Source organism: Ptychodera flava, chromosome 13, assembly GCF_041260155.1.
Source record: "Ptychodera flava strain L36383 chromosome 13, AS_Pfla_20210202, whole genome shotgun sequence".
Lineage (NCBI taxonomy): Eukaryota > Metazoa > Hemichordata > Enteropneusta > Ptychoderidae > Ptychodera > Ptychodera flava.
The window spans coordinates 26,668,073-26,682,443 of NC_091940.1; the positions used below are offsets into that span (position 1 = coordinate 26,668,073).

Sequence of the window (14,371 nt, forward strand, 5' to 3'; positions counted from 1 at the left end):
TTCACAGCAAAACAACAAACTGATAGCCCTCTAACTTGATAAGGGTTAAATTCGTTTGTTGTGTTGTAATATTCCGTAATCTTTCCTTCAAAATACATTTTCTGTTTTTAGATTTGAAGAAGAGTTGTACTTATAGTCTTTTCCTTTTCACAATTTATTTTGCTATTTTACGTTCGAATAGGCCAGAAGGAAATAGCATTTGTAACTACGTAGTACAACTACTGCGTAACTTGGGTGGACAAAAGCAGTTGTATTTTGGCGCGTGATTCCCATGCGTCTGACTAAGATTGTTGTCACGGGCTGTAGACTTGTGTGTGCGCGTCTTTCAAACTCTGCTGACTCGACGTTTAATATTTCTAAAGTCGCACTTCACACAAGCCATAAAACGATGGGTATACACCAGCTCGCCAAGCTGATCGCCGACAATGCGCCAAGCGGTGCGAAGGAAAACGAAATCAAAAACTATTTTGGTAAGTACCCATGTGAAGAAATACGAACATTCCTTCCTTGCTGATATTTTGCCGTCCTGAACGACGTCATGATTCTGTCCGGGTTGGCGTAATCACGTCTGTTTGCATCTAATAAATGGAAGGTATGATGAAGTATTTAAATACATAAGATATATACATTGTTGAAATTCATCATGTTTAACAAAATATGTCAACAATGACAGCTGTTTCTATGGTGATTGGAAATTTAAATGCTTGTACACGTCATGATGCCAAACTTCATACTGTACGTTGTATCCAAAAGTTTAGAGTAAAACAAGAAAAATTGAATTATCAAAAATAAGAACAATAGATTAATGGTTTGTCGGAACGGGGATATTTAACTTTTCTTGCACAATTTTAGGAGAGAATGGGGTATGCATGGTGATTTTCAAAAGTCCATATCTTCTTGTCATAAACGCATAGCAGTTTCAATCCATGAAACATATAAAAATGTTGCAGTCCTGTGGGACCACCATTTCCAGAAATTAGTAGTCCCAAAGCAAAGTTCAATTGTTCTGGGACCAGGGACTACCCCAGCCCTGCAAATGCAGCAAGTTCAAAATTATATATGTCACTGGTCTTCATATTGTAACCATTTTTAGCTCAAAGTCCATAAGAGACAAGGAGTTTCCATCCATCAACCTCCAGTGATACAACATCATAGGGGTAAATCAAAGTGTGTCTTTAAACTGTAGGAATGTTCAAGCTACAGGCTGATGTGTTGGGAATGATTTTGAGTGTTTGGAGAGCAGTTTCAAAAATGGGCTTGGCCATGCTTTTGTCAATGTGTTGCTCGATAAACTGAGCCAATTTGTGGGCAATTTGTACTTAGTACAGACTTGTTTGTGCTCTTTGTTTATGGTGTTTTTGTGTCACACGACCCCCCCCCCCAATTCTATCACATTATGTTTACCAGTGCTCCTGTCAATGATGAAATCACAGTACTATAGTTCATTGCCATGTCACTCACCAGGCCTAAATTCTACCTGTCAGGTCGTAAAGTAGCTGTGGATGCATCCATGAGCATATACCAGTTCCTGATTGCTGTACGTCAAGATGGCAGTGTTTTGCAGAATGAAGATGGTGAAACGACAAGGTGTGTTGAAACAGATTCTGCATGCACTTTGTGTTTCAAATTACAGAGAGCCTATTGCTCATGAAATCACTGAAGTTATTTTAGCCAGATTTTTATTACAGCTTTCAACATATATAGTGTAAACAAAGAAAATATGAATATTTTATTGAACTTTGACATGACAGAAACAAGTGCGCCAGTTGAGAGTATGTAGATTCCTTGTTTTTCCATTGATTATGAACATTAGATTTTGATTGATCAATAAGGATTAATTAAAGTAAGATTTTGATTTCTCCAGTGCAGGTCATACTTAATTTTTCCAATCTCTTTTTTGTATTGTATCTGCAGTCATCTGATGGGTATGTTTTACAGGACGATACGAATGGTTGACAATGGAATCAAACCTGTGTGAGTATTTAACCCAAGTTGGTGAAGCTTGCCTACTACGAGTTTAGGATCTGTGATACCAAAATGCTGAAATGTTGTCCAAAACAAGGTTACTGCTAACAATGTTTTCAGAAATTGAAAAGATAGAGGTGTCATGAATTAGTGTAGTAAAGTCTTGTAACAGTGTCTTTGTATCATTAACCTTATCCTGCCAGACAGTATCACTTCCCATCAACCAAGTCAGTAAGGCCGCGTTCAAAAAAATGGTGAGGGGGGGCTGGAGGAATCGCGATTGAAATCTTATTTTTTCAGATCCCCCCCCTCAATACCCTCAAAAATTTCAAGTCCCCCCCCCCTCAATACCCTCAAAAATTTTCAAGTCCCCCCCCAAATTACCATATAGCCACATATTTATTAGGAATGCACGCAGAGTAAAAAAAACTTGTAATGTGTCGTTCTGCACGCAAATGTTCAACACTCTCTCTAATCAGCAGGTTGTAGAGCCATATACCTAGAGCAAGTTCTTAAATTGATTCATTTTTAAATGCATTAGTGAACTGTTTGGATTTCTCAGTCTAAGCCGACTTGAGTTTATCCAACTCTGGCCAGTTCAATGGCACCAGCTGAAAAGCACACAAAATGACAATCATGAGAGAGTATGAAAATTGTGTATTCCTAGCTACGTTTAACCAAATTGTGAAAAAATGAGCACAGTGACCTACCAAATTTTTTTTCAAAAGTACAAGACATATACAACTTAGATGCCACTTATAAAATGTTTTGCAAAATTGACAATACTGGAAGGTTGAAATATTCCATGAAATTAATGTTTTAATCTCAGAAATTTTGGGTGTAATAATGGCAAATTTGATAAAAAATAAAAGATTCCATTTAGTCACACATTTTTCCATTTAAATTAGAGTCTTTACTGTTCAAAGTTTTACTTTTGTGTTATTGGTACAATGAGATGTGAAAATTTCATTCACTGCATGAACTTGAAATGAATGGTTTTATATATTGATTTTAAGTGATTTTAGAAAAACTGACTTTTCATCGTATATTTGTATAAGATCAATTATGGTGACCCCCATCTTTTTTCTCTAATATTTGATTGTTCTCATATGCCAGAATTTAACTGTTAGTCCCCTAGTCTTCTATGTGTTGATCTCTGGCTGGATCTTGTGTACAAGTAATTGTATGTTTACACTGTCAATTGAGTGTCCTATGACCGAAATCTTCTTAAACTACATCAGAGTCAGAGCTACATGTATCACTGTCACTGCCAGTATGTAGTAGCAGGGCAGTAGTTGTATTAACTTTTTATTTTGACAATATTTTTGTTCAGTTTATACAATTGTGTTCTTGTTCTATTCCTACAGAATGTTGAGCTATCCAGTATTCAGCTTGCCAACACAGCCTACGTGTACCGTGCATTTGCATCATTCAATTATCACCAATATTTAGACAAACGGGCTTTGTTGACAAACTGTATATTGTGTTTTTCAGCATGCTGTAGAGAGACACCAAGAAACTGTGTTTGATACATTGCATAGAAATATTGAAAAATTATCAAAAGTTGTAGCTCCTGCCCCATTACAAGGCCAACTTTTTCTACGAAAATTGAATGGCATTCATACATTTTTAGACTTTTTCGAGATTTATAAAGACATAAAATATGACAAAACGGTTCTAGCTTTTGTTTAATTATTACTAACATTAGAACCATTGGACGACATCAAAATGTTGGGAGTCAAAATATTTTCAGGTCCCCCCCCCCCTATAGGCAGAGCAAAACTTTCAAGTCCCCCCCTCGACTACCCCAAAAATTTTCGAATCCCCCCCTGAATTCCTCCAGCCCCCCCCCCCCCCCACCACTTTTTTTGAACGCGGCCTGAAAAGCGGTATTGAGCCAAAACATGACGTATTTTCACCCACTAGGCTTGGTCTGTCATAGCATCTTTTTTCCAAAAAAATCAAGTTTACAGTATTTATGTTTTCAACAGGTTTCAAATGTACAGTTTTATGTTAAAATACAACATATGGAATATGTTGTGTTTCATTAATTTTAACCATCTTGACCTGGTGGTGAAATATGGACTTTGCAGGAAAAGGGTTAAACTTTCTAGTCCGTATTTGTATTGATAGTCAGTGTATTTCATCCCCAATTGCATTGATAGGCCACAGCCTTACTGAAGCAGTTTGAGAAATTTTCAACACACCAAGTACCAGGTGTTTTTACCCAACATTGTGATGACATCTGGAATTTGGAAAGTGAATTCTAAAAAAGATATCTCTGTCTCTCTTGATTTGTTGCAGATACGTCTTTGATGGCAAACCACCAGAAATGAAATCGGGGGAATTGACTAAGAGGAAGGAGAGGCGTGAAGAGGCTGAGAAGGCCCTCGCAAAAGCTGAAGAGGCGGGAGAGACTGAAGAAGTTCACAAATTTCAAAGAAGACTCGTCAAAGTAACACCAAGACACAATGAAGAATGCAAGGAACTTCTTAAGTTAATGGGAATACCGTATATTGATGTAAGTATAACACTGAACAAGTATTCTCTTTCTACTTCAATCAATATCTCTCTCTCTCTCTCTCTCTCTCTCTCTCTCTCTCTCTCTCTCCTCCCCCCTCTCCTCAGCCTAAAAATCAGATACCATGTAAAGCTACACAAGTTTTGTGTACCATTTGGATATTAATGTAATGTAGTCCAGGGTTTGCTCTGGCTACTCAAGCTGATTAGCCTTTTTGGCTAATACAGTGTGAACACAAGTAGCCAGATTTTTCTTTTGAGAGGTGAGGTCAAGGGTCACACACATTCATCTCGAAGGGTCAAAGGTGATATCATTAAATACTCAAGAGTAATGATAACCAAATATTTCAGGTCTGCCACTTTCTCATCATCATATGTATCCTCAGTGCTGCTTTAATAGTTCAATAAAAAGAATGCTTCGTATCAAAACTCATGCATGACTATTGAACACCACTTGAACTTTCAAACGTCATCCAAAGAAATTGTGAAGTACAAAAAAATACAGAAAAGAGTAACATCCTCAAGATCTTCATGAACGTGGCATGGCATGCCATGATCACACTGATATTGATACACGTCCGTGCATGGCCAAAAGACAGCAAAACTCAGTAACAATTTCCAAGCTAAGTAAACAGTGTTTTACAAAGCTGTTTTAAATTAAACTGGTTTGCACAATCCCTCGATATAGAAGTGACATTTTGGTGACATTTCAGCTTGAATCATACCTTGAGATAAAATATAAACGTGAAACAAAGACATCATGTGTGCTGCCATTCACGTTCAAGAGCATGGTGTGAACCGGTGAACTGGCATGTGCATTGGCTGCACGTAAAAGCAACTCTACTTTCCAAGATCAAACGGTCCGTGTCTTGTTAAAACAACAGCATAGCAGTGAAAATTGTAATGGTCACGGTAAAACCGCTCTTCACAGATGAAAGGATGATCGCTGAAAACAACTGAAATTGCATGTTTAGAGTTGGACTATGACAACCTCCGGGAAAACAGGACAGCGTGAACGTGAACAATGGCAGACGTAACTAGAGTGGGACTATTCTATTTAGGTAACGGGGGACATTTCGGAGGGGCACAAGTACATGTATTGGGTATACGTGCCAATTTGCTCACGATACTATCACGGGAACTTCGATGTCCCATTAGCTTCTTTTATCCGAAAAGTAATTTTACCAACTTGTACGACCCATTATACTCTGAAAACAGTGGCAGGGCTTATACTTAGATGAGTACGATAGTACTATGGCGGAAGACTTCCCAAGAAGTAAAACAAAACACCGCAATGCAACAGAACATCGTAGAACAAAGTGACCGAACGTACAAATTTTGAGTCGCCAGTCTGGCGATTGTTCTGACCGTCTGAGTCGCCAATGAGTGAATCAATTCGCCATTTTGCCGTCTGGCGAGCGGTAGCGCGAACACTGTAGTCCTTGACATTGCGAATACTGCTCTGTTATGTTCTGCTCTGTGAGAATATGTGCACAATATTGCCTCAAAAGACCCTCCAGCTTAATTGCGTATTTGTCATGAGTAGCCTACATATATCACACATCTGTACCTTGCAGGCACCTTGTGAAGCAGAGGCCCAGTGTGCGGAGCTAGTCAAAGCTGGCAAAGTCTACGCCACAGCGACAGAAGATATGGACAGTTTGACGTTCGGATCGAATGTGGTCATCAGACATCTCACATTTAGTGAAGCCAGGTAAACTCAGACTCAAACGTTCTCCTCTGATTCAGAAATGGCTGTGAAACTCTTAATTTAGAGCCCTATTCTAAAAGAATATGCTAAAATGAGGATTTCCAAATTTTGGTTTTCTTAATATGTGATAATCTTGTTGGTGATGCACAATGGAATTCTGCTAAAGTGCAAGATCAGTTCTTAGCCTTTACGGAAGTGACCAAATCCATGGAATAATTGGTGGTGCCTGGACCTGTATCAGTGAAGACCTAGTGATCCTGCATTCTGATTTGCTCGACTATAGTCCCCACATACCAGTGCATTAGTTGTTGCTAGTCCATGAAACCAGTAAAGTTGTCAGCACCAGCTAGAAAATTATATGGTGTAGGCTCTCAGAGCCGGATTTACTCGCTGCTTCACTAGTTATCTGTTCACATTGCAGGAAGATGCCAATTCAAGAATATCATTTATCTCGGATTGAGTCGGAGCTTGGATTGTCTCATGATGAGGTAAGTCTTGAAACACAGCTCAATAACAGAAACCTGCCAGTATTCCAGCAGTTGTGTTTACATTAACTGTGAAGTGTCACTTCACAAACATTCTCTGTTCAAAGCAAAACAAAATCTCTTCAAACAACTCCCTTTCAAAGTGTAAGATTGAGTGCAGACAAGATCACTTTATAGCCAAGATTTCCACAAAAGAGTTTGTTTCACCTGATAAAATGTAATTGTGTATTTCAGTAACATCTAGATATGTAAAAAGTTATAGGTACTTGTTTAGGAGCTAGGGCTATAGCTTTCATGAGATAATAGTTGCCTGTTTTGAAATACCTGTCATGATACATTATACATTGGTGTAAGAGTCTGCGCCAGTGGACGACGTTGTCGTTATTTTCAAAGAGAAAAACTTCAAGTGAGCATTTTGTGAGGCAGAAAAGTGAGAAATTTCAAGGAAGTACAGAGAGGACATGTTTGCAATACAGCAATACATTGGTGAAGCAAGCAAGCAGTGGCTTCAATATTTCTTCCTTTCTTTCTACATAGTTTATTGACCTTTGTATTCTATTGGGATGTGATTACTGCGACTCAATCCGTGGTATCGGACCAAAGAGGGCGGTTGACTTGATCAAGCAGCACAAAACTATTGAAGAAGTCGTCAAGAATCTTGACCCAAAAGTGAGTGTGACAAATCTGTTTCGTGCATGTTTCATTATTTCATTTAAAAAAACGCAAAATGTACATGTAACTAAAATAAGTTAATACTGCAAACAAAAAAAATGAGACTGGCCACAAAACTTCATTGAGAGGTTGATAGAACTGGTTGGATGATGCCACCTTCTTGATGTCATTGTTTGTGTGTAGCACATAAGCTGAAATCATTTCTACATTGGTTTGGGACATTGTTTGTCAAACCATTACATACAGAGGAGGTGATGAGTTTAATAACAACACAGAGAATTATTCCATTCATGTGCACATGCCAGTGTCATCAAGAAACTCTTTTAGAAAATGTACCTTGTAATGTCTAAAACCACATACTTTATTGCCTGTGCTGCAGGGTTCTGCCCAGAGTTCCAAGAGTGCTGGACGACTCATTAATATTCATGAGCATTAATATTCATGAAAGACTGTAACATTTATATGCTTGTATTTTTACATTCTTAAGGCTTGATATACAAATAATAGCCAATTCCACTGTACCTTCAAAGTATTTTTTCAGTTTTAACTGAACAAAACAGAAAGAAAACAATCTTTAGTAGTTGTAAAGGAATCTTTTGAAGCTTCTGAAAAATAATGTACCACTTTTTTGTCATCATTTTCCTGTGCTTATATCATCCCTCACCACTATGAAGTTTGGATTACCATTGCACTGTACCAGCATCCAGTGTTTTTTCAAATGACCTAGGTGGTCTTATTACTGGTCATGAGCAGACTCTACAGAGTTTAAACCAAGAACTTAGGGGTTGGCTAATCGGCTATAGTTTTGAAAGTGGAATTTCTCGATGTCAAATTCACTTCAATTGCTTCTTGATAGTCATTGTAGAATGAGAAAATTCACAAACAGAGAGGCTTGTTGCCACGGACAAGTAACTTTTGGCTTATTGACCTGAAAAATAAGTGAGTGTTCATTGATAATTCAAAGACTGGATTCGTTGACACCAAACTAGCTCGTGACTTTCATTTCATGCAGTCTTTCCACAATGCCACTCATTGAGTTTGAACTGAACATTGAAGAGTACGTTTTAGTTAGAAGTCCTGTTTTTGTGCTCATTTTCGCTCCCGTACTTCATTTTTGTGGTGTTATAAACCTTGATACAAAGCAAAAAAACGTCAGTTTTTCTCCTTCTTTCGATTGTACAGAGATACTGCAGTATATTGTGTGACAGGAAAACCGTGTCTAGTTCATTAGGGCGATGATCTTGTGAACGTACGTTCAACATTCAACAGCTGAACAGCTTTTCATATGCAAAATCAGCGTACGGTAATCAACCAGTGGTATTGTTTAAATAGCATTTTATTGAAAGGCATTCTATAGTACCATTGTTTTCATCAACTCTTCATGCAATTTTATGAACTGCTTGACCTCAAAAGTGTCACTCATAGACATTCATGTTGATTGTTCAAAGCATTGACCTGCAAGTGCCGGTCGGTCACTTGTCAATGCTGGTTGGAAATTCTGAGTGCCGGACGGGCCCGTCCAGCGCCGTCCGGCGTGGGCAGAACCCTGGTGCTGTATTAAAAACACAAATTTAATATTTCCTCGCAATCTTTTAACCCCTTCAGAAATACCCTCTTCCTGAAAACTGGATGTACAAAGAAGCAAGAAATTTGTTTCAGAATCCAGAAGTGAACCCAGGAAAGGACATGGAGGTATGAAAAACCATAAAGTTGTCCAATAAATTGGTGCAGAAAGCTACCCTCTGACAATTTATGCCACAAGTCATGAACATGGTCTCACATGTGGTTGTTCTAATAGTTGCTTAACCCTTAAAACGCCATGCCCGTATATATCCTTACACGCCCAACTCACGCTCAGCGCCATGCGCGGATATATCCGTACACGGCCTGAGGTTCGCTCAGGCAAAGTGTGGAACTTGATTTCCCGCGTTTAACAGGTCACCTGACAAATAAATCCATTCCTTACCCTTTGAACCCACTTCAGGTCTATATAAGGACTAAAATAATGACATCATCTGTTGTAGCTACTGCAATTTCCAGTAATTTGAGCGACCTTTCGAGGAAATCGGGTCGACTATTTTTACCGTGAATATCTAATCAGATCTGGTCGCTGACTTCGCCGAAGTGAGAAACACTCTGAATGCTTTTTCCTGCTGTACGTCCTAAAGACGATTGTTTTGTGACAAGTTATTGGCCATTTCTTTATAGAAATGACATATTTTGGTATTTTTTGAGGATAATCTCTGAGAAAATGAAGACTTTTTTTGATCGGCCGAACGTGATTTTGAAGTTGAACAGCGGCTTGAATGGCGTCACCACGGAGCATCGCATTGACCAGCCTCTCTGAAAGCTCAAGTTTGAGTCTGTCAGTTCGGTTTTCTTGGCTGAAAACACTAATGATGAAGAAATTTGAAAGGATTTTCACGAAATCTTAATTTAATATGTGATTTTGGAGCGATCAGGTCTGTTTATGTCAAGTAAACTTTGGTATCGCGGCATTCTTCACCGTGTATCGAGACGGCCAAGATGGCCGCCGATCACGGGTTGTGTGTACAAAACGTAAAACACGGCACGTTCCGAACTGTTGATCTCGCGTCATATTCCTACGTCTATAACATATTCTTTTGTTGAAATATACCCGATATGTAATTATTTATATCATATCTATTGGTTTCTGTTCATTTACTGGCGAATTATGTTGCGTGCTCGTCAAAATACGTGATCAAACTTTCGTATGTGTTCACATTGACTGTCATGATTTACGGAGACGTCGCGATCAAACGTCAGGGCCAGTACGGTTATCGAAAGCGTTCAGAGGCGAATTTAGTTCTTATTGTACCTCAAACTTATTTTATTTAGTTCTTGAATCAAATTTATTTTCTCAGAAGTTCAGGTAGTGCGTTTTTGTGGTGAAATTTTTCGTCGTTTGCCAATCACAGGGTAGCTAATAACCTAGCTGAATACAGGCTCTGATTTGAAATGCCTTGTAAGATGGCAGCTTGTTCATGATATCAATCAAATTACTAATTAGTTGTTTGTGTTTACTTGCAATGCCAAAATCTTTCAAACATATCCTCTCTAACTTTAATGGCAACATTCATTCTAGAACAACAACAACTGAATTATATCTGATAGCAATCAGAATCCAAATAAAAATATAAAACAAAGATTTTTCCTGGTTTACATGGTTTCACCTTTCGATGCAGAAAGAAATACACAAACAAACAAACAAATAAATAAATAAATAAATAAATAATAAACGACAAATGGATAAAAGATGTGTTTACGAAATTCAATCATGTTGCTGATTAAAATTGTGTCTTGAGCTATATTTCACTTGTGTTATATGCTTTGTGTAGCTGTGTTGAAAAGTATGTGGTATTTGTATTATTGACAAATATCAACAATTATTATTTACATTTGATAAGTTCCGCTGCTGAAATTTTTCACCAAAATATCTGTCTTTTCATGACATTTAAAATGTGTGAAAGTTTGCAGGTTTTTGGACTATAAGATCTATTTTTAGAGTCTTTTATTCAATTTTTCAATGCATTTTGAACCAAAAATGTGCATTTTAAGCCCATTTTCCCACTCCCCATTTGCTAAACCAAACATGGAAAGACTTCTCGAAGCTTCTCCATTTCCTGATCTTTGAAATTAATAGTGGTTTGGCTGGGCTTCCAATCACAGGAAATACACTGTACCTGTCTAAAAGAAGTGTAACATGTCAAGTTTATTGGTTCAAAAAGTTCTTGGCATGGGAGGCTATATTGCATGAAAGTCTATGGCGCGTGGCGTCTTAAGGGTTTAAGTGTTCATTAAGGATCATCTTTGGGTGCAATCATGCAATATTTACACTGTCAAATCAGAAATATCGCTTCAAAAGAACTCAATGGGGCATTTATGCATTTTTTTTCATTCTGTTAGCAATTCTATGAAATAGTCAACAATCTTCATGTATTTTAGTTTACTTGATGTAATGTTTCTGTACACTCTAAAAGATCAAATGGACAGACCTGATGAAGATGGCCTTGTTGATCTCATGGTGAAAAGGAAAGGTTTCAAGTGAGTGCTTCGTTCTATTTTATAAACTTTATCTGTACCATAATTTAGATTTGTTGAAAAGCTCTTACGCTCATGACACTTTCAAAAAGATGAGAATCGCGTTCAAAGCATTTATGAGACATACCTGTGACTTTGATATTTTAAATCTAGGATTTTTATTCAGACTGTAGATGGACATTGAACAGGTGGTGTTCCACATCAAATGGAACATTTGGAAGATGGTCATTGTTCACAAGTTTGTAAAAAATGATTGCTTTGCTCCCAATTAGATACAGTCAGATCACTTCGCATTGTGAACTTCGTGAGAGAAAAAGGCCAAGATTTACAAAATTTCACAGGTACACCAATTAAAATACTTCAAATAGCCTTTCACAAAATCTGGTGGAATTGAAAGTGATGAAAAGGTAGACTGTTGGAAAATGACGCATGGTGTGACTTATCTTGCTGTGTTTTGATTTCAATTTCTCTTTCTCTGTTCATCTCCTCCAGTGAGGATCGTATCCGTAATGGAGCCAAGAAATTGACAAAGGCCAAGCACTCCTCAACGCAAGGCAGACTTGACGGTTTCTTCACTGTCTTGTCATCATCCAGCAAAACAAGAGAAAGGTGTGTAACACAATCTCTCACAGTTATTTCATTGATATCCAGTGGAAAAGTTCAACAGATCCTAAATATTGGAAAGCGTCTTAAAGCAAAAAAATAATGAGTGTGTCTCTTGTCCAGCAGCGTATGAACTTATCGTGTTAGCACTTTCTTTGGCATTTGCTTGAAAAATTCAAAAATGAAAAAGTTGACAGTTTGCAAATAACGGCAGTATCTGTAGGATCACATATATATGCACTGTACAGTTCTGTACAGTGAAGATAGACACCATCTTGCTGTGTTTCAGAATTGCCAGAGCATTCAAACATCCTGCATGCTTTTGTGTCGAAGTTGGATCATGTATAAAAGCTCAAAAAAATAAAATAAATACCCCATTCCCATACTGGTAGCACAAGGTGAGAAACAAGCAATAGAGAATTTAAGCGTGAGTGGGGACAATATTTGCAAAATATTGATAAAGTTTTCTGTAATTTGATTTGGAAGTCTGTCCTTGTGTTAACAAATAATGAAATAGTGTATTTATGAAAAAAGTTCATGTAAAGTACACATTTAAATCTGCAAAAGTGAGTCTTCAAAGTTCAAAAAATGTAGCTTTTGATGTATTTCCATTTCTTTCATTTTTTTTCTGTGAAAGTCGTGTTTCCTTACACTCCAAAACCATATTGAAATGCATCTTATTAAGTTAAGTAAGACATTGTGTATGACATTTGTTTGATGTTGTACGTTTTTCTTGACACTTGACTCTCCAAGTCTAGAGTAGAATGCACTTCTTCACAACAAGATCGCATCTTGTACACTGTGAGTAGTGCTGTCAAGGCTTATACTGTGTATTTCAACATACATTAGGGAGTAAGAGCAGATCTACTTGGTTTACAGAAACAATAATGAAAATATCAAGAATTACACCCTTGCCCTTCTTTAGTTGTAAACCAATGAGCATATCTAGATAAAGCAAAAAAGGTTTCAGAACAGTGTTGGTAAATCTGACCAGCGCCCTCTATAGTTTCTCATACATGCTTCATACTAGACCAAGGTTCCAATGATGACCTGCCAACAAACATCTGATCTACTGTTAGTGCTCTATTCCAGACTTCATTTTAAATTATACCAGTATATGATTGTGCAAATACTGCAATCTAATTGGTCAAGAACTGAAAATAAGTGTGGTATATTTGTAATAAGTCACAGTTGGCACATGCTCAAGCTCTTGGCCAGAGAAAAAAATCCTTTCCTGATGTTTCACAGTTGTGATATAATACCGATAAACCACCTCAGCAACGCATATACCACTCAGTTTTGAGCATCTCACCATGTATTTGCATTTACTATCACTCGTGGATGTATGTCGTAAACTGGTCAAAATCAAGTGGTATACCCTCACTGGGTGTAGTTTTTTGCTTAATATTTAGATGTTTCCACAAATAGTCATCTTCAAGGTATGTTGTACATTTCTCTGTTTCTCTTTTCTAGTCTGACGATGGCAAAAAAGGAGGACCAGCAAAGAAAGCCAAGGGGGCAGGTGGCAGCAAATTCAAGAAAGCCAAGTGATAACCCCACTGTTGGAAGCTACGATTTTATAGAATTTTACACTAAACTTGCTTCATGTCATCAGTCCATCGAAATCAGGAGAAAAATGCCTTTGATGACTCTGATACTGTATATATTGAGTAATCCCTCGACTCCTTGAAATGACATTGTTGCCAAGAATGGTGTGTTGAATGGATTATTTTGTATGCTGACTGTTGCAATGATGCTGTTGGAAGTAAGGCATGCCAAATTCATATTTCCATATTTTCACGTAATGATTGCTTTCAAGTGCCGACAGGAAGAAATACCACATGTAGATGTATGCCTTTGAATCTTTACATTTGTATCTTTCCATGACATATTTTTATGCTAATGATGACAAAATTTGCCGGATTAGACGTACATAAGGGAAGTATTTCATGGAATGAAAGTAGGACTTTGTGTGATGGTTTTGCGTGGTTTTAACAAAGAAATGAAAGACATATTGACTTAGGCATACTGGTAAACTTAAAGGGCATTGTTTGATCTCTATGTGTAAGAATTTTAGTTGTAAATTAGTTCATGATGGCATTTTTGTCAATGTAAAATTGATTTGGATTTCACAGTACACATTTACAGTAATCATATCCAAGTATTATAGATAGCACTGCCATACTGGTATTTAAATTCTTTGAACCGAAATAAAGAACATTAAGCTAATTGTTTTGTTGTCGTTGATTTCACTTTTCTGTGTTTCTGTGAGTGTCCAAACATGCGACAAGGCTTTGCAGAACATCAGTTTCCCCAACTTAGAAAGAAAATGTCCAGTATGGTCTGCAACACG

General features: G+C 37.5%; 1 protein-coding gene across 1 annotated transcript; it reads left to right on the plus strand.

Annotated features, from left to right (window-relative positions):
• Window positions 1-50: 50 nt before the first annotated feature.
• On the plus strand, window positions 51-14,247 carry LOC139148010 (flap endonuclease 1-like). Its single transcript, XM_070719265.1, has 11 exons — window positions 51-470; window positions 1,485-1,587; window positions 1,915-1,974; window positions 4,270-4,486; window positions 6,063-6,199; window positions 6,618-6,684; window positions 7,219-7,350; window positions 8,959-9,045; window positions 11,355-11,418; window positions 11,908-12,024; window positions 13,492-14,247. Exons 1-9 carry the CDS (start codon window positions 272-274, stop codon window positions 11,400-11,402), a joined length of 1,050 nt encoding a protein of 349 aa, XP_070575366.1. The 5' UTR covers window positions 51-271; the 3' UTR covers window positions 11,403-11,418; window positions 11,908-12,024; window positions 13,492-14,247.
• The last annotated feature ends 124 nt before the right edge of the window (window positions 14,248-14,371 follow it).

Coding starts and splice junctions, on each gene's coding strand:
- LOC139148010 (XM_070719265.1), top strand. CDS start 272: ATGCGTCTGACTAAGATTGTTGTCACGGGCTGTAGACTTGTGTGTGCG. Junction 1,588..1,914: donor GAAGATGGTGAAACGACAAG/GTGTGTTGAAAC, acceptor TTGTATCTGCAG/TCATCTGATGGGTATGTTTT. Junction 6,200..6,617: donor CTCACATTTAGTGAAGCCAG/GTAAACTCAGAC, acceptor TTCACATTGCAG/GAAGATGCCAATTCAAGAAT.